At 35.7% G+C, this 21,076-nt stretch overlaps 1 protein-coding gene and 1 long non-coding RNA gene across 3 annotated transcripts; both read right to left on the reverse strand.

Annotated features, from left to right (window-relative positions):
• Window positions 1-469: 469 nt before the first annotated feature.
• LOC136063777 (uncharacterized) lies at window positions 470-2,014 on the reverse strand. 2 transcript variants are annotated; one of them, XR_010625431.1, is made up of 4 exons: window positions 1,812-2,014; window positions 1,566-1,712; window positions 1,154-1,289; window positions 470-550 (listed from the first exon to the last, which is right to left on the reverse strand). It is a non-coding gene; the product is annotated as an uncharacterized LOC136063777 (long non-coding RNA). The 2 variants fall into 2 exon arrangements; XR_010625430.1 differs by lacking the exon at window positions 470-550 and having other exon boundaries at window positions 784-1,289; window positions 1,812-2,008.
• Window positions 2,015-12,325: 10,311 nt separating this feature from the next.
• LOC112015112 (uncharacterized) lies at window positions 12,326-12,922 on the reverse strand. The gene has a single exon (XM_024047472.1). It carries the CDS (start codon window positions 12,920-12,922, stop codon window positions 12,326-12,328), a length of 597 nt encoding a protein of 198 aa, XP_023903240.1.
• Window positions 12,923-21,076: the final 8,154 nt, after the last annotated feature.

A 21,076-nucleotide genomic window follows, 5' to 3' on the forward strand; every position in this document is an offset into this window, starting at 1 on the left:
AAACCCTAGCCACAGTTTTTTGCGGTTTGCTTTATTTGTTGTGTGTGTGAATCTCTTGTGACATCTGAGAGGTGGTTGCCTTCACACATACTTAGGATTATCAAGAAGGAGATTTCATTGAGAGCTTGATAATCATTTAGTTGCTGTACTAAAGAGCTTAAAAGATACACAAGCGGGTGTACTTGTACTTGCTGGACTAACAGTTGTTATTTACAACTATGTGTTTTGTTAGCTTATATTCCGTACCAAATTTGACTGTATTTTTATTCAATCTTTTGTACAACTAATTATTTATGTAGATTTTTGTCAACTGTGTTTCTTTTGTAAACTAAATCCAAATCTAATCATAAACTAATCTCAAAAACCAAATCTTGTTGGAATTTGAACATATAGCACAAATTAATCAACCATTTATTAACAAAAGAATAAATTAAGAACCAGACAATTAATGGGGAAATTCATAAAAACTACCTTTCAAAATTTTTGGTGCTTGTCTAATGCAATGACTCAATCGCTATAATTTGTGAACGCTGTAGCCTATGTATCGCAACTGCAGGGAAAAAATTAAATTTTATTTTAATTTTTTAATAAAAAGCTCTCAAATAACTTGACAAAAACGAACAAAGAGAACATTAGAAACAAAAACATAGGAAGAAGGAATGAAATAAATACCAATTAAAAAAATAAAAAAAAACAAAAAAAAAACAACAACAACAACAACATAAATTAAAAGGCATGCATGTTGATTTTAAATAGATACCCAAAACGAATGTAACCCAAATAGACAAAACAAAAACAATTCTAATCCAATTTCTTTAGGCAAAACCTAATATAAACCAAATACCAAAAAATAAAAAACAAAAAACAAAAGGACCAATTCTAAACTGAATTCCAACGGTTTAACGATGGTGGGAGGCCGTGCTGACAGCGGAGGCGGCCCACAGATTTCAATCTCTACCTTACAGACTCTGACTCTCTCTCAGTTGTATAGGTCTACATCATTAGTCCAATTTTTTCCCGTTGTTAAAAAATAGAGAGAATGACATGGGATTAGGCAAAAATGGAACCAAATTATGATCAGTGAAACTTCAAAGTGGAAATATTAGAGAGAGAGAGAGAGAGAGAGAGAGAGAGAGAGAGAGAGAGCACTTACCTATAGTGTGTTAGCCGAAAATACCAAAAATGGAACCAAATCCCGTTTCCTTATGATCTGTTTCTCTCTCCCTCTTTCAGTATCTTCTCACCTTAGAAAGGAGAAACCCACGCACACATAACTCCAAACCCAACAGCTAAAAGTTTAGAAGAAAAGAAACCCAAAAGAAGAAATCATGAATGGTTAATACCCATATTAAAGAAGGATATCTAAAACAAGAATGAAAAACGCATTGAAATTTCAGAGAATTGGGTTTTGGCGAAATTCCCAGCCTTGAGACGTCAAAGCTTTCATCAAATATAATAAAGGCTCACTACCAGTTTTGTGAAATCAATACCTCAGTATAATAAACAAAAGAAAAAGATAGATAGAAATCAATCAAACTATAAAGAAATTTAGGGATAGAATATACATGTCATGTGAGCTTAAAGAAAACCACCGAAGCCACAAATCAGTCCTCTGCTTTTCCATTTCCTTCTCTCAACCTTCATATGCTTGGCTATGATCTTGGAAGGGACGGAAGAGGGTTTGAGAAGTCTTGGGAGGGTCCTTTCCACACCTACCCATAACACATATCAAAAATCTGGAAGAAAGAAAGAAATAAATAAATAAAAGCAAAGTATATAGAAGTAAAAAGGAAGAAAGCAAAAGATCATACCTTTCAACTCAAAGCCTTCCCTCACTCCGATCTATCCATCCCCCTTTGCTCTATTCAGATCAATCGATATACCACCATAGACATCCAAAAAAAGCCATCGGTAACCATGGCTTGCTCTCTCATTCCAAAAATTCTCTAGATATTGAGGCAGAGAGAGTTCTAGATTCCAAAACTCTCTAGCCCTCTCACCCTCTATCTCTGCCTTCTTTTTCTTTTCTTTTTTATTTGGTTTTCACATTTTAGCCAAACAAACCGTTTTGGTTTCACAAAAAGACAAAATAGAGAGACTCACCAAAATTGCACTGTTGATGAACAGTGAAAAACGTTGGATGCACAGTGACAAAGCACTGTAGTGGCATAGCCGCTTTTTATATAGTTAATAGAAAAAAAAAAATTGTGTTTTATCGTTCTATCCATAAAATAGAACCAGAAAGTTTAGAAAACGCAGAGATTCTCTTCTTGAGTTCTTGGTCGTTTATCTATCTTTATGCCTATTCAGGAACTAGGTTGATACATTTATACTTATGATTTATGCAGATTTGATTGTTATTTTGGAACTTGGTTGATTTTGAGATATATGTGGTGTAGTTTTCATGGGTGTATATATCATTAATTTCTGCCTTACAGCTTTTTGAGTTTATTTGTCATTAGATATTTAGCTGTGGTCTTGATCTTGGTAATCTGTGTTGTATGTGTAATTTATATCATTTTTTTGGGACAGACAGAAGAACCACTCCTAAAGAAAAACCGAAGGGGAGATGAAGACCCACGAGGTAAAAGATGACAATTATTTAGTGGTTGTAGTACAATTATATTAAATCAATGTGGCTAAAGAAATCTCATTATCAAGTAAAAAATAAAACACCTGATATGAGTAATAAAATGTTGTTTAAGAAGTTTTAGGTTTTGTTGTATATGTTTGTTATTTAATCTTTTTATATTTTTTGAGCACTCATATATTTTTATTTACTAAAATTTTTTTCTTAATCTTTGAGACGAAAAAGAATGCAAGTCAAGTGAGATATCAATTTGGAAGAAAAAAATATAATTGTTTAAGAAAATAATTAGAATGATAGTTTCTTTAAATGATTTTTTATTGGTGTATTGCTTTGGTATAGTTTTAGTTTACTTTTATTAAATTGATGATTTGGTATAGTTTTCAATTTTTCACAATGGTAGGTACACAACTTTTATTTAAAAAATTATGGTTAATTACCTTTTAATTCTAGAGTTTTAAGTATCTTTTATATATTTAAGACTTTTTTTCACTTAAATAATTACACTTAAAAATTTCTAAATACACTTCATTTAAATCTTTTATTTGTTACCACCATTTTTTTATGAATATGGTTAAACATCATATATAAGTTGATTTAAGCAAATTTGCAAATCCACTTTTACAATTCACTGTACATCTCACTCTCTATTCTACAATTCAATATTCTATTAAAATATTAAAACAACCCATATAGACTTTTCTCCAAAAATATACCAGATTAGACCCAAAATACTCTAAAAATGCTCGGTGAGACCAAAATGAGCTGAAATCATATAGTACAACTTAGAGCTGAGAAAAAGAAAGCTTCCCCCCCCCCCCCCAAAAAAATGATATAAATTACACATACAACACAGATTACCAAGATCAAGACCACAGCTAAATATCTAATGACAAATAAACTCAAAAAGCTGTAAGGCAGAAATTAATGATATATACACCCATGAAAACTACACCACATATATCTCAAAATCAACCAAGTTCCAAAATAACAATCAAATCTGCATAAATCATAAGTATAAATGTATCAACCTAGTTCCTGAATAGGCATAAAGATAGATAAACGACCAAGAACTCAAGAAGAGAATCTCTGCGTTTTCTAAACTTTCTGGTTCTATTTTATGGATAGAACGATAAAACACAATTTTTTTTTTTCTATTAACTATATAAAAAGCGGCTATGCCACTACAGTGCTTTGTCACTGTGCATCCAACGTTTTTCACTGTTCATCAACAGTGCAATTTTGGTGAGTCTCTCTATTTTGTCTTTTTGTGAAACCAAAACGGTTTGTTTGGCTAAAATGTGAAAACCAAATAAAAAAGAAAAGAAAAAGAAGGCAGAGATAGAGGGTGAGAGGGCTAGAGAGTTTTGGAATCTAGAACTCTCTCTGCCTCAATATCTAGAGAATTTTTGGAATNGGGGGTGGGGCGGGGCAGGGTTAGAGACCGGAAAGACAAATTCAACAATTCAGGGATGCCTTGGATGATTGCGAATTAATGGACTTGGGATATAGAGGGCCAAAATTTACTTGGTTCAAAAGAAATGGTGAAGAAGAGAGTATTTTTGAAAGACTTGACCGTGGAGTTGCAAACCCGGCGTGGATAAAAACCTTCCATGAAGGGTATATTCAGCATTTAATAGTGGCCTCCTAGGATCACAGGCCAATTATTTTGAGAACAAAAAAGAGAAACAAAAGGAGGATTCGTCCATTTCGGTTTGAATCGATGTGGGTGGGCTCAGAAGTGTGTGAAGCTGCTATTAGAAACTCATGGAATGAAGAGGAAAGAGATGGAGATATGGAAAATCTTTTTGAACGAATTCAGTTGTGCGCTCGGAATTTAGAAGAATGGAGCAGAAAGGACTTTGGAGAGATTACCAATCTTTTGCAGGAAAAGAAAAAGATACTGCATAAGCTTGGAGAGGAACCTAGAACTGAGGCCATTGTCCAACAAGAGGCTGAATTGAGAAGAGAAGTAAATTTGCTCTTGGTAAAAGAAGAAAAGATGTGGCATCAGAGATCCATATTTAATTGGCTACAAAGTGGAGATCAAAATACAAAATTCTTCCACACTTACGAGTCAAGGCGAAAGAAGGGCAACTGGATTCAGGGAATTGAAGATAATGATGGTGTATGGCACGAAGATGTAGATAAAATTGAGGATGTGGCTGTACAATTTTTCACAAATCTTTTCACATCAACGAGACCGCAACTGGGTGAACAGTCTCTCAAAGGAGTACACAAACTCATCACTGATGACATGAACAGGGAACTTTCATGGGAGTTCACGGCAGAGGAGGTTCATCTAGCTCTGAGACACATGGCTCCCCTAAAGGCCCCTGGGCTAAATGGTATGCCTGCACTCTTTCATCACTCATTTTGGCATATTATTGGGCCTAACGTTACTTATACTATCCTCTCTTGTCTAAACTCATGTAAAATACCAGAAAGCATAAACCACACTTTCATCACCTTAATTCCAAAAGTCTCAAGCCCTAAAAGAATGTCTGATTTTCGTCCCTTTAGTTTATGTAATGTTATATATAAAATCATGTCCAAAATGATTGCCAACAGACTAAAACCCATTCTTTCAAAAATCATATCTGAAACTCAAAGTGCATTTGTTCTAGACAGATTGATTACTGATAATGTTTTGGTGGCATTTGAAACACTATATTACATGAAAACTAGATGTGAGGGTAGAAAGGGTTTTATGGCAATAAAACTTGGCATGAGTAAAGCATACGATAGAGTTGAATGGGGATATCTTAGCCAAGTAATGAGGAAAATGGGTTTTGAGGAAAAATGGATCTCTTTGATTATGCAATGTATATCCTCTGTTTCATATTCTGCTCTTATTAATGGTGATCCTTGTGGTTCTATTCACTCAGAGAGAGGTTTGCGTCAAGGTGACCCTCTCTCCCCGCATCTTTTTCTTATTTGTGCAGAAGGTCTTTTAGCTAAATTGAAAGAAGCAAAGTTGGAAGGAAAAATCACGGGGGTGGCCATAAGTCGAGGAGGTCCCAAGATCACAAACCTTTGCTTTGCAGATGACAGCCTACTTCTCTGCCGGGCAAACATTGAGGAGTGCAGAAATATTCAACAAGTCCTACAGGAATATGAAGAAGAGTCAGGGTAAAAATTGAACCAAGATAAGACTACTATCTGCTTTAGCAAAAATATGGAGGAAGACACAAAGAATGCCATACAGGCGAGTCTTAGTATCCCAGAGATAAAAGAGTTCGAAAAATATATTGGCATGCCTTCTTTTGTGGGGAGGAATTAATGAGTTTCCTTCAGCAACATAAAGGAGAAGGTGTGGCGAGTGATACAAGGGTGGGGTGAAAAACTACTGTCACAGTCTGGTAAGGAAATTTTAATCAAGGTAGTCGTACAAGCAATCCCCACGTATGTGATGAGCTGTTTCCGGCTACCCACATCTCTTTGCAAAGAATTAGAGATTATGATAAGGAAGTTTTGGTGGGGTGGTGTTGATAGGAGGCACAAGATCCACTGGGTAAATTGGGAGAGACTTTGTAAACCCAAATTTGGAGGCAGGTTGGGATTTAGAAACATTATAAAGTTCAATGAAGCTGTCCTAGCAAAACAATACTGGAGACTATTAAACAACAACAGCTCTTTGGCTCACAAAGTATTCCAACACCAATTCTTTCCAGATGGGAATATTCTCAATCTAAATAACCGGGCTAAGGGGTCATATGCTTGGAATAGTATAAAGGGCGTTAAACATATAATAGAGATGGGCAGCAAGTGGCGGATTGGGAGAGGTAATAACGTGAAAATTTGGAGAGACCTATGGCTGCCAAATTCTCACACACACAAGGTCCAATCCCCAGTTAGTCTCTTACCTCATGATGCCAAAGTTGAAGAGCTCATTGATTGGGAGAACATGAGATGGAGAAATGATTTAATTGACCAAATTTTCTGGCATGAGGAAGCTACTCTTATTAAAAAAATCCCATTGAGTGAATGAAAACCACCTAACCGTTTGATTTTGGCTGAATTGAAGGACGGAAAATACACAATTCGTAGTGCCTATCGAATATTACTTGCAAGGGAGGAAGCTAATCAACCAAGTAGCTCTTGTTTCAAAGAGAACACTATTTGGCGTAAGATATATGGAAGCTGAACATCCCTTCAAAGATTAAGCATTTCCTATGGAGAGCTCTAATTAACTCACTGCCCACTAAGATGAATTTAAAGAAACGGGGAGTACAAGTTTGGGAAATTTGTGATAGATGTGGTGTAGACAAAGAGGACACAAACCATTTCCTATGGTTTTTTCCTTCAACAAGAGTGGTGTGGGAAAGCAGCCCATTGTGGGGCTTGTTTTGCAATTCTCAGCATCAGAATTTGGAGGAGGTGACAAAGTTTATTCTCCAATTAGATCAACCAGAGGTGCGAAGCAGTTCGCAATCCTTGCTTGGTCTTTATGGTTTTGCCGAAACAAAATTAGAGTGAATGAGCTTGATAAAGTCCCTCATGATGTGATTTCTTGGGCTAATAATTTTAGAGTTGAATTTCAATCCTTGAAGGAAGGAACGAAAGCTGCTAGACCAAAGGATAATTTGAAATGGGTACCACCCCCCCAAGGCTGGTTCAAAGCTAACGTAGATGGAGCTATATTCAAAGAGTCTAATTCAGCAGGTATAGGTGTGGTGGTGCGTGACAGTCAAGGTTGGGTGCTGGCTGCTTTGTCGGGGAAACTGGAAGGTGTGCAAGAGGCAGAAGTCATTGAGACATTGGCTATCTGGCAGGCCATCAGGTTTGCAATTGAAACTAGCTTTAATTGTGTTATAATTGAGAGTGATTCACGTGGGGTGGTTAAAGCTATCCAAGACTCTACTGATTCTACTTGTCATGTTGGACACATCATTGAGGACGTGAAGCAGTTGGCAAAGGCTTTGAAAAGCTGTGATTTCCAGCACACAAAGAGGGAGGCAAACCAGGTTGCTCACACTCTGGCCCGCAATGCTATTAAGGTTGACACAGTACTGGCTTGGCTTGAAGAGATCCTCCTTGTGTGGCTAATGTAATCTAGTTGGATGCTGTGTAGTTGTTGTATTTGCTTGTTGCTATTCTGCTGTTGTTGCTGTTCTGGTGTAGCTCTGTTCCTCTTTGGTTCTTTGTTTTAGCTACTGTATTTCATTTCTCTCAAAAAAAAAAATGGAGTTTTTATAAAAAATTTATAATCTATTGGTAATTTTTTATTGTTTTTTATGAGATATTACAATCTTGTTAAAACTTTTTAAGTTCCTTAAAAAAAAAAAAATTTGTTTTGTTTTCTTCTTTTGAAGAGGGGTCAATTTTTATATTTTTTTTTGGGAGTCCAAATCATGGACCACTGACTAAACCTTCTCTTTTAGAAAGAAATTGGAAATACCAATATTAGCCGATATTAATCAGTCCGAATACAAGTTATAGAACTTAGCAGCATTTAGATTTAGATAGGAAATTTCAATGGACACTCGAATGAACTGCAAGTTGCAATGATTACAATGGACAATTATGTTTGAGCCTTTATCAAGTACACTACTTCTTATAGCATGTGCACAACGCCAAAACACTAGATTAAAGTCCTATAAAACCCCATATTCGACAATATTCGGCCCCACATGATACATACAGTTTTGGCCAAGCAGGCTGGTAGACATGAGTCAAGTTGTACAATCAATGTAATGTGCACAAAGGCACAAAGGAAAAGGATTCAAGCTTATGTGCACGAAGGCAGAGAGGAAAAGGATCAAATTTATGCGCACGAAGGCAGAGAGGACAAGGATCAAGCTTATGTACACGAAGGCAGAGAGGACAAGGACACAAGCTTATGTGTAAAAAGGAAAAGGAGCGAACTTATTCGCACGAAGGAATAAAGGACAAAGACCAAGCTTAATCATGGGCCGAACGCCTCAAAGTAAACACATGACATGTCACACCAAAATTCCTACAAACCCTGTCACAGAAATCTGTAATGTTACCCTCTCACAGCAACATTTAGCTCCTATAAGCGCAAGAGCCTACAAGCCCTTTCCCTATTCTCTTCCTCTTGCTAATTCGAACAGGTGAGTGGTGATAATAGCTATAACCATCTTGTATTTACAATTTACAATTTCCTTTTTTTTTTTTTTTTGGCTCCAGTATTCATGGAATTAATTNTGATATAAAAAAGTACAAAAAGAAAAAAGAAAGAAAAAAGAAGAAGAAGATAAGAAAATAAGGATTGAACCTGAACACACAAAAAAACACAAAACATGAACATGTTCTTCTGAAAAAAAAATAATAATAAAAAAAATTTATTTTATTTTATTTTTAAAAAAAGTTAGAGGAATTTTGGTTTAATTTTTTTTTTAATGTGGCTTTTATTAGAGAAGTACTACATCCACAATATCTTTACAATACTTTCATAATAAATCATAGGTGGTAAATTGTTATTGATTCTAATTTGAATCTATAATTAAATTACTTTTTTGCTCACATATAATAATCAATAACAACTTGTCACTTAGAATTTGTTATGAAAAAGTTGTGGACATAACATTTCTCTTTTATTTATTCATTTAAATGTTGACATGTAATTGTTTTATTGTTAATTAAACATTTTAATATTATTTTAATGACCATGTCAGCATCTATGTGCCAGCAGTGCACTCCATATGTCACATAGCTATTTCCGTTAATGAGAAATGGTAGAGACTAAAATGAGAATACTTTTTGATTTTAGGGACCACATCCAGGAAAAAACGTGGGGACCATGATAGAAATTGGTCCAAAATGTAAGGACCAAAAGTATATTTATATCAAGAATTTTGTTAATAATGGCCAAAGGGCAGTGATTAAAATATATTTTATATATTATATTGAATAATACTATATCTATAATATTTTCACAATAAATTATGAATAGTAAATTATTATTGTAAAATAAAAAAATGATGTCAATAATAAACCAAATTAGAACCAATAACAATTTATCATTTAGAGTTTATTGTGAAATTATTCTGAAAATGTTATTGACGCAGTATTACTCTATTCAAATATTTTTTTATACATTTTCCAAAAAAAAAGTCGAATGTACAAATATATCTAAAAAAGTACACATAATCACAATAAATTTATATGCATGAGTCAATAAATGACATCTACTTTATTTTATTTATTTTAAATATGCACTAAATTCATATATTTATAGATTTTTAACTTTTACCCAGGAATCATTATAAAAGAGCAAACCAAACAAAACAGATGGGCCCACGGCGTACAAAGTACAACAAAAAACAAACAACAAAGCACAAATAATTTGTGAGCGAGGTTGAGGTGTAAGTCCAAATGGACCAAATCCCAACAAGGAAAGGCCGTACAAATTGTACATTCGGCGTTCTTGTGCCTAAAATGTAGAAACAAATCGTACTTGTTTTATTTTATTTTATTGATTTCAGGTTCATTGGGCTTAGCTCTTTCAAGCGACTTTATTGTGCCTAGATTTTTGAATGAGGTAAAAAAAATTGTGACGTTTTTTATTTGAATTTAAGAACATATTTAATTATCATCGTAGTAAATCTTTTTTTTTTTTTTTTGAGAAGCAATCATCGTAGTAAATCTTTGTATACAATATCCAACAACAATGTGGTCTTTCTTCAATCCTAACATCGATACTAGCTTACAAGAATATGAGCTTTATGAGCTTGAACCCTTGTAGTTGTATTATGAGTGTATTTGATATTAGTTTATTTAACTTTTTTATTTATTTTTTTATTGAAAGTGTATTAAAATATATTTGTATTATGAAAAAGTAATAATTTTTTTTTTTGTTCGGTAGATTATTATTTGCAAGTCCCAAAATTATGTTTTTGGAAAAGAAAAATCAATACAATTAACTGAATGCAAGTCTCACACTATTAATTTTCTCAAAATGTCAAATTTTTTGCTTATTGTATGTCCCATTTTTTTTTAATTAATAGTACTTTCAGCATAAAACTAAATAAATTGTTTCGAAATCAAAATATAGACTAACTATTGCACTTAAGGCCCATTTTCAAGGGTGGCCAAAATGTGATCGAGCTCTTTCAATAGGTTGCCACAAAAGGATATCATGTCACAGAGCATTTCTTAGGCTTAAACCGTGCTTAACATGCTCAAAGCTCGATTCATAGTTGATATATGCCGAATTGAGCATGAACTGAGAAGAATAGCCCTTTACTGTTGGGCTCATTATGAGCTTTACAAGGATTAAGACCCAAAAAAGTAAGAAAAAAGAGGGGGGGGGGGGGGGAAGAACAGAGACTCGGACCAAGGACCTTCAACATTTCAAGTAAACTTGGGTGATTTTGAAAGTGTAATTTTGGTATTGAGGTGTTATAAAATTGTTCTTCTCTTTCTGAGTTTCAAATAGTTTTTGAATCACAAAAATCGAGACTTAAACGAGATTTTGCAGCCTATTTTAGTGAAATTGAGTCCTTTTGGGCACAAAAGGATTGGCATCTAGTCCAGTGGCTGGTTCTTTTTTCTTTTTGAATCCAGTTGGCAAGTCAGCATGTATTCAATAGGTAAAAATCGGGTCAACGTTGATGACGAACACAAACGATTTGACAAATGTGTCATCTAAATTGCATTCTAAAACGACAAGTCGATTAGTTAAATTTAGGTGCACTACTTAATCTTAGGAGTTAGGATGCGTTGTTTTATTCTTTGAAAATTTTTGCAAAATGTTGCGTTTGTCTTTCTTCTTCCTTATTTGAGCATCAAGTTTGAGGTCCTAAAGCAACGACATGTTTTTTTCTTTCTCTTGTAATAAACAACAAGAAGAAATTAATTCCATGAATACTGGAGCCGATGAACAAACTTCATCAATCTGAGACAAAGAAACAGAAGGAAATACAGATTTTAAAGCAGAAAAGAAAATCTTAGAACTTGGATGCCCAAGTCTATGATGCCATAGCAGAATATTATGTGGTTTGAGAGTGACAAATGCAGAATTCTGAAGAGAATTGAAGCAGGGTGTAGAAGACAGACTAGGATTAGATGGAATTGGGTAAACTCCATCTTTACTCAACCCTGCGTAGAGGATCTTCCCCGTGGACAAATCCTGAATTAAGAACTTATGTGCATCAAAATAACAAAAAGTATTATTTTGACGACAAAGTTTTTGAACAGATAGAAGATTGGATGCAAGGTCAGGTACTCTTAAAATGTTATTAAGCCTAAAGTTATGAGTTAAGGTTCGAAGCTCACCATTACCAATGTGAGTGACTGGTAGTTCTTGTCCATTGCCAACTGTGACAGATTTTGATCCTTGAACTGGTTGCTGCATAAAAGAGAGTTGAGACAGATTAGGTGTCACATGGTCTGAGCAACCAGTGTCAGTAAGCCAGGCATTGGAAGCTTGAACTTGAGCAGCATTAGCCACCATGGAGGCCAGTTTAGCAGGTGGATGCCTACCTTGATATGTGAAGTCCATTCCTGAATTGAAACTGTTTGAGTTGAAGTTCTGAGACTGATTAGGATGAGAATAACTTCCACCACCATAATGAGAACCTCCAAGATTACCTCCAAAATTATGATGATTACTTCGACCTCTTCCTCTCTGATTATTATTTCTGCCTCCTCTTCCTTGTTGAAAACCTTGACAATGAAACCTTGCAGCCATAGCCATAGAAGCTTAATCAATTGTATTAGACCTCTTTTTAATTACTCTCTCCTCAGCATTGAGCAACACATTCAATTCCTCTACTGACAAAACACACTGCTAGTTCTAATTGCTGAACTAAACGAATCAAATTCAGAGGGAAGACCATCAAGAATAATGTGGAGCAGCTCTTCATCATCCACAAACACAGAAACAGCAGCCAATCTATCTCTGACTTGCTTAATTTTCTGAAAATATCCATCAATGGAATCAACTCCTTTCTTAATTGCATTCAACTCATTTCTCAGACTCATCACATGAGACCTTGAGACAGATGCAAACCTTTTCTCTAACACCTTCCAAACTCCCCTAGCAGACTTTTGCCCAACTGTAATAGCAAGAATTGCAGGGGAAAGAGTGGAATTCACAAAAGTGAACATGGCTTGTTCATGATTCTTCCAAGCTATGAAAGCTGGATTCACTTCAGTAGTAAAATTACAAGATGAATCTTTAAGAAATCTATCTGGATCAGTGATTGAATCATCAAGAACATCAATCATGGAATAGGTATCAAGAATTACCTCGATTTGATGTTTCCAAACTATGTAGTTCCCATAATCGAGCTTCACAGTCATCATCGATGACATATTTGATAATAGCAACAGTGAAGTATTCACTGGTAAATTTGTAGTAGCCATAGTAGGGAGATTAGTTGAGGCAGATGCTGAAGAAGACGAAGCTATTGAACTGGATCAAAGCTCTGATACCATGAAAAGTTCTCTTAATCTCTATAGAATTATCACAGAAACTCAAGAAATGAAAAACAGAGAAAAGAGAGAAAAATAGAGAGAGAGAATAGTTGCAAAACTTCTTCAATTGTTATATTTCTGAATACAACTCTTAATTAAATTACAATGGAGGTGATCATCTATATTTATACATTCACAGTGAGGGATAGAGAGACGGAGGAGATTGGTAACCGTTTCACACATGCTCTAACAACCTCACACACGTGCACTTCCACAGCTAACAAACTTCTAACTGACTTATGTTTTATATACAAAACGACACCGTTCCTTTTAATGAGAAACGGTAACGTTTTGTTTTGATTTTCCTTTATGTTTGCCTCGCCTTATGCACGACACCGTTTTAGCTGTTAAAACTTCTTCTTCTTCTTCCTCATGATCTAAGCTTGCTGGACCTCCAGTATTACAATGGCTTTCAGCATGGACTGTTTGGAATCAAAGGATCAAGGTGAGGCTCAATTTGCAAGCCTATCCGATGCACCATGTTGCTGAACAGGGAGCTGAATTGTTGGTGCAATACAAAGCCAACACAGAAGCATCAGGTACACATGTAAGGAGTAACGGAAATGGAGGAAACAGGTGGAGAACACCACAAGCTGGTTTTGTGAAAGTTAACTTTGATGAAGCAGTTTTTGATGATGCAAAGAAGTCAGGTGTTGGTGTTGTAATAAGGGATAGCTATGGTGCTGTCTTAGCTTCTTGTTCAGAGAAGATTCTGTAGGCGTATAAAGCTGAGGTGACAGAAGCGTTGGCTGCTTGGAAAGCTCTGTCGTTTGCACATGAGCTGGGGTTCCAAAATGTCATTCTCGAAGGTGATGCATTACATTTGATTCAAGCTTTGAAATCTCAAGAACAGAGCCTATGCGCATTGGGTCTGCCGGTGGAGGATGTGAAAATTTACTCAAGTCATTTTCAAAGAGTGTTGTATTCTCATGTAAAGAGAAACGGCAATGGTGTAGCTTATAATTTGGCGAGACATGCTATAAGCATACCAGATTTTCAAGTATGGATGGAAGATGTACCTTCTCATATTGTTTCAGTTTTACATTCGGATGTAACTCATTTACATTAATAGAAGTACTAAAGTTCTTTCCCAAAAAAAAAAAAAAAAAAAAAACTAATAATCTATTTCCTACTTCCTACATTTTTTTGCTGGAAGCATGTGAAAGAATATCAAGTTGTTGACGTGTGTTAAATTTCTTGTGAAATTTAAAGTGGACTCTGTGTCTTTAGACTTACTTACTAGGTAATAAAAGGCATAAGGATAATGACCCATTCCATTGTTGTTTAACCTTAACTTGCTTTGCAGGCTTTGACCCCCAAAGGCTTCGTATTTTTTGTTTTTGTTTCCTTTTTTATTAGTTTTTGGTCCCAAGAATTTTGTTGTTTTTGTCTTTTTGCCTTTTTTTCCCCCTACTATACAAAGTTCAAATACGAAGAAAAAGCATAATTAAGTTGAGGTCTATCAGCTCTGATAAATAATTCATTGCAACATGTAGGAGTATTTTCAGTTCTTCCACCAACCCTTTTGCTACACACAAAGTGACCAATCTTCTTGTAGGAATTGCATAGTCTATAGGGAAAGAGCATGAAGAGAGAACTTTTTTCCTAGATTGTCAGCCAAGTCTTTACCTTCTATTTTCTGGCTTTTAAACCATATGTTCTTCCAGATCAATTGCGTTTGTTAAAATTTTCAATAAATAATTCAATAACTTTTTAATTTTTTAAAGCGAATCCAAATATCCTATGCAGTCAGTGATATGTAGGGTATAGTTAATCATAATTAATGGGAAAGAAATGCAGTGAACAATATATTGGGAGGTCAAAAGTAGAATAGAAGTTAATTTTAATATTTTAGATCCTGCATCCATTTATTTTTTTGTTTTTTTTTAAATAATAATTTTGAAATTATTAAAAGAATGTTCATTTTCATTTTTCTTTTCATTCTAATTCGAGACAGTTTATATATCATCCGACAGTTTGGGGTTCGAAATATGTGTTCATTTTCTTCTTCGATTTTTTTTTTTTGATAAATATTTTCTTCTTTTATTTTGTTTTTTTATATATCTAATTTAAAAAAATTTAGAAATGAAAATGAAATTTAGATCGCATTCTTCAAAAAGTGGTCCTTTAAGTAAGCACAGCCTTTAGTCAAACTAATTTTACGACCTAAGTCTGCTTAAGCAATGAGTGCTGCTTTGGAAATGTTCTGGGATACCAGCATATAATATTATTATATATGAAGATGAGAAGTTAAACTTTTTTGGGTAACAGAATCTAATTAATTTCAGACTTATTAGGGTTTTAATTACATTTTAATTTGTTAGAATATTCTCATATAAAAGAGAAGAATAAGTCGTTAATATAACATATTTAAGTACATATTTATTGGATTTAAATCTTTTAGGTTTAAGTAGTGTATCAATATATTATATGGAGAGTGTTACAACAATTCTTAGAGTTTATTCTCATAATACATAGATTTCTAATAATGGTTATTTTTTCCCTTCACAAAAATTTTCTTAAACTAGCATTGGCTGCACGTGCTGCCCTAGTAGTGAGAAAATTAATATAGATTTTGTGTGTAAAATCGTGAATTTTGACTCACTCAATTTGATTATATTAAAAAAGAAGTTTAATGTAGCTTACCCAATTTTGGCTCACCCAATAAACCAAAAGCACTGTAGCTCTAGTGCTATCCATCAATAATAGCTTACTTATGATTTATTGTGAAATTAATGTGAAAATGTTGTGGATTTAACATTTTTTGTTTGATATATAAGAAACTAAGATTTCAACTGTAGGGTCTATTTTTGTAGCTCAAGCCCAAAAGCTATGGGTTGTGAGCCCAATGAACCCAGTATAATGAATTTGTAGAGAGTGTGTGAAAGAGCTGGGCTAGTAATGAATTAAACAGTAATGGATTGAGGTGTTTGTGAATAAATTAACATGCAATCATGCTCAGACAAATGCAAGCATGAACGTCCGAAGATGAGTTTTATTGGATGTACGTTGGATACAGTTCATAATAGAGCTACAGTAAAGATATTTTCTTCTTCTTTCTTTCTTTTTTCCGATCCCCTTTCTATCAAAGGTCTCTCCTCCTTATATAGCACCCTCTCCCTTCATCTTAATCGTCCACTTGTTCATCATCTAAACACCAACTTGAGTGCATGTCCCATCATGTATCTTCTTTATCCTTGTATGAGTGGCGGTAGCTAAGATTGTACTGTTCAGGGGTCTTCTCCACATTAATGCGGCCAGAAAAGTAGATGCAGTGCATTTAATGTGGTGGTTGAAGTTTGTCTTCTAGATATTTCTCCGTTCCTAACATCCCCATGCGTGCCTGAGGTTCATCTCTATCATTAGACTTGTCAGGAGGATTATTTGAACTCTCCAGACACTTGTTTAACCAATATTCTTCAAATCCGAGGACAATGGCCTCTTCGGACAACTGAATATCTCTTCGGACAATGCCCCACGTTCATCCTCGGGTATGTTCCTTTTACATGGGCTTCTTCTCAAATACGCTCATCTCCTCAGACAAACAGTACTCAAACAGGGCCTTAGGCCCAATATATTAGGTTGGGCTTTTTACCCCCACAATAGCCCTCAAAATTTTAGTTTTTCCCTCGTGTCCGAGGAGAAAAATAGGATTTTGACTTGTCACGAAATGGCAGTTTGAAACAACAAAATATCCGAACTTACACATGTGTGTGCATAGAAGTAGGCGCCTTATAAATGCTGCTGTCGTTTCAGTATTCCCAAAGCATTATTAATTACTCCAGGCGGCACTTTGTCTTTAGTATCCAACGGTGGACCATTGATCCAACAAACATGATTTCTCCTCAGGATTTGGGCGCAATGACTCCGGTTCATTTGCTTGTCCCTATATAAAGTCTTAGAACAAGTCATTCCTCCTTTACTTCACAAACTCTTAGAGCGCCAGCAAACTCAAGCATTCGAATCTTCCAAGTTCTTCCAACCACCGGTCTTAACCTTCCTCAGAATCCATAAGAATTTCTGAACGAGTTCGAAGGTCAGTCTCCAGTTTAGTTTGAGTAAGTTCTTTTCCATTAAAACCTTCTGTTCTCTCTTCGGCTAGCCTCCTCGGCTTTCACATAGTCAACTTTGAGTCACTACGCTTAGTGTTTCCTTCTTCCCGGTTAGTGAAGATGGGTAAATTTGAATATCTGGTAGATAGCCGCGCCCAAATAGAGGAGCTTAGGAGAACATACCGCATACCTCAAAATGTGGGTTTGAGGTACTACCCCAGAGAGAATACTAATAGATCAAAAGACGGCAAAGTTGTAATCCCCATCATCGCTTTTTTAGAAGGTGGGATGACTATCCCTATGGGTCCCATCACCAGTAACTACCTCCAAAACCATAGGCTTAGTCCTGACCAATGTGCGCCCAACGTTTTTAGGATCCTAGGAGCCATTGACGATCTAAACATCTCCTCGGATTAGGGCTCACCTGGCGTGACGTGGTACACATGTACGAGTGTCATAGCCAGCAAGGGGCAGGGTATTATCTTAAATCCGATCCGATGTCGTTAGGCTCCTCTCTTGCCTCCCAAGTCTAACAAAGGATGAAAGATGACTACGTGATCATCTCGGGTGCGTGGCATGATAGTCCTCATTGCCGAACCAAGCTAGGAGAGCCAGGTGGATATGTTAAACTTAGGTTTACTAACAGTGGGCTTAGGATCTTCACCTTCTAACAATCTTTCCTTCTTTTGTATCATTATTTTCGAGTTTCTGACTACGTTTTGTTGTGATGTTTAACAGATAGAGAACACGTTTCTCCTCGGCTCAGCCTTACAAACACTGCTGCGCTCGACTACTTGTTAAGATCAGAGATCTTTGTAAGTGAGGACAGACAGCTTCGGTCGGTTCCCCTTATTCTCGGCTATAAGGCACACAAGAAGGATTTTCAGCCAGTCGGCAACGCGATAAGCAGGGAGATTGTCGTCTCAACCATATAGACGTAGCTCAGAAAGGCTTTTTGGCTCCCTATGATCTCTTGCCTGTGCCACATCCAATCCACAGGGTATACCACAGCTTTTTCAGCCAATTCAACAGGTTCCTCCTGAACCCGCTGCGGCCGAGGAAAGAGTCGCTTCTTCAACCTCTTCGCTTGAGGAGCAAATAGACAAGTTCAAATTCAAAGGAGAGGCTTCAAGAGAAGTTGAAGTGATACGAGTGCCTGACACCGAGGAGGAAGCTGACAGAAAATCTGTTGTACACCCTCCTATTCTAGTAACTACTCTTCTAGACGACTCTTCGGACGAGGAAGATATGGCAGACTTGAGGAACTTGATGAAGAATGGGGTAAGAAGGCTGAGCAGAAAGGGACTGGTTCGTCCCAACCCGTGGTGAGTCTGCTTCTAGCACCATCCAAGTTCCTAACCCCAGCCTGAAGCCCATGCAAGATCTGAAAAAAGAAGAAGACCCTCCTCGAGACTGAAGAGAGGGAGGCGTTGCCACCCAAGGGGACCAAGCAACAGAAGGTAGTGAAAGACCACCGGAGCACAAGGGCCTCGTCTACTGAGAGCCGAGATGAGGTTATCGTGGCTGATGTACGCTGAGGAGGACCTCGCATCTGGTCTCCAAGGTTGGAGTTGGATGGCGCTCCAATCCCTAGGACACCTCCCTTAGGAATTACGACGGGGGAAGGGCAGGTTATGTGCTGCTGGGCCTTAGAGCAGCCACTCCTCCTTCCACATGACATGGAGTCCTACAGGCGCTTCAACTAGCAGGAGCTCTTCCTATCCCTTAAGAGGGATATAGCCATGGTAAGTAAACTTAGTCTGTTTGGTTAAATCGCAAAGCCTCTTTATTTTTCCCTTTTTTCTGTGCTTTACATTCGAAATTTCCATTATGTAGGTTACCCAGCAAATCTTTGTGGCCGAGGAGTGGAATAAAAAGTCCTATCTTGAGGCCGAGGCAGCAGCCCAATCTCGGTAAAAAAAAACTAATAACAGAATTATGATTCTCCTGTTTAAAAGCTTACAAATTAATGTAACTATATATATATATATATATATATAAGATAGAAATTTTATTATAACCTAATCTAAGTGTATATATGTATGAAACTTCCTTTTATATATTTAAATCTCGACCTTTATCCCCAATGCTCCACAAACACTAATATTTAAAGAGTAACCATCATGCTAAGAGTACGTAATGATTAACAATATATTGAAAGTAATTAGCATTACATCAATATCATAACAAATAAATCACAAAACTACTACCTATTTTACTACATAATATTTGCAAATTGTTATAGCAATGAATTTGTTTAGTGTCATATTAATAATATAATAAAAAAATTTCTTAATTACTTATTTGTTGTATTTTAACGATTGATATATCAATTTGTAAGACTTATTTAGTAAAATTTATAATAATTGTCACATTATTCTAAGTAAATTCATTATACCAATCAGTAAAAGAAAAGACACATAAATATAGTTGTTTTTGAATTATTTGCGTTTTTCTTTTGAAATAAATCTAATACTGTCGCTAAGTTTCCCATGATTTACCAATCAAATATAAGTCACATTTATCATCATCATCTAATTATTTGTCAAATGTTATTGAACTAAAAAAAATTAACTAACATTGCCAAGGAAAATAAAAGAACCACACTTCTAAGTACCAAACAACAAATAACCAATGTCAAACAACTTAACAACTCAAGTTATTTGCAGAAAAAAATGTTAAATAATCAATGAATATGTTTTGAGAGCTTACGAAAGGTCGAAAACTATACACATTAGTACACACACCATACGGATACACTTGATCACATGGTGCAAAGTCACAAGGAATAGCTCATCCATGATTGCATCTCAGTGATCTCACTGCTTGCAACAATTCTCTCAGCCCTAGTGCCCCACCCGAATATGACTGCATCTCTCTATATAAACTAAACTAACTTACAGGAAGACTCAGCTTTCTTTTGATTCTGTATATCCTCCGCAACACATTTAACGCAACCAACCAAAAATATATCTCTCCTTTTCCTTTCCACTTTGTTCTATCCAATCATCCTTTATCTCTATCTACTCCTCCAAACAGGTGAGAATTTATAGCAGACTATATATATTTAATTAACAAAATTTTTCTAATTTTATTTTTGTTGGTTCCGGTGTTGATAGAGTTAATTTCCTCTTTTGTTACTGCAGGAACAAATGTAATTGCTTTCGGACCTTAAACTTGCAGTTCAAATACTTGGCCTGGTGATCCTCATCATCACGCTCGTTCTTGCACTACGCAAGTTTACAACAAACAACACCGATAATGCTAGTACCCAAAGGCTTCCTGGAGACGACCTTGCCGGCGGCCATGGCGTTATAAACAGCGGCCAAGACAATCTCCAAATGATAGCTATGAACGTCAACCCTGTCTGAGCCTCCAGTGTACTATGTAGGCTTCCTGGTTATCCATGCTCTTTTTTTGCTTGTTGGTTTGTTTGAGTTACGCGTTATGAATAGTCTCTTCTGTGAGGTTTGCAATATCTATATTGTGTGGATGTGTTTTACTTTTTAAGGTTTTATACTTGAGTGAAAAAAAGAAAACGATATTTAGTCTAATACTTGTTGAAGAGTGATTATGAAAATTTGAACTTTGAAGTGTTTGTTTTCCTGATTGTTTAGTAGAAGTCATGCCCGCTTTTTTTTTTCTTCCCTCCTTTAGGAATAATAGTGTGGGTCTGGGCCTTTTTCTTTCTGCTGACCGGTTTGGAAAGTTTTAATAGGGAAAATTTATTTGGGCCTCTAAAACCAAAAATTTGGGCTTAGAAAATAAAGATGTGGATTTTTATAGAAAGCTGACCCAACATTGCCAATCTGAGATTGTGATTGATCACCGATGCATATGTATAACAATAAATTGCATGTTACACCTTTAAAGTTTGAAAAAATTTAGATTTTATATGTTAAAATTTTAAAATTTAGATTTTATCTTCTGAAATTTGAATGTATTTATATTTTACACCCCTAACGTTTCAGAATTTTAATTTTACCCCCTA

This window comes from Quercus suber, unplaced genomic scaffold (genome assembly GCF_002906115.3).
Source record: "Quercus suber isolate HL8 unplaced genomic scaffold, Cork oak 2.0 scaffold_575, whole genome shotgun sequence".
Classification (NCBI taxonomy): domain Eukaryota; kingdom Viridiplantae; phylum Streptophyta; class Magnoliopsida; order Fagales; family Fagaceae; genus Quercus; species Quercus suber.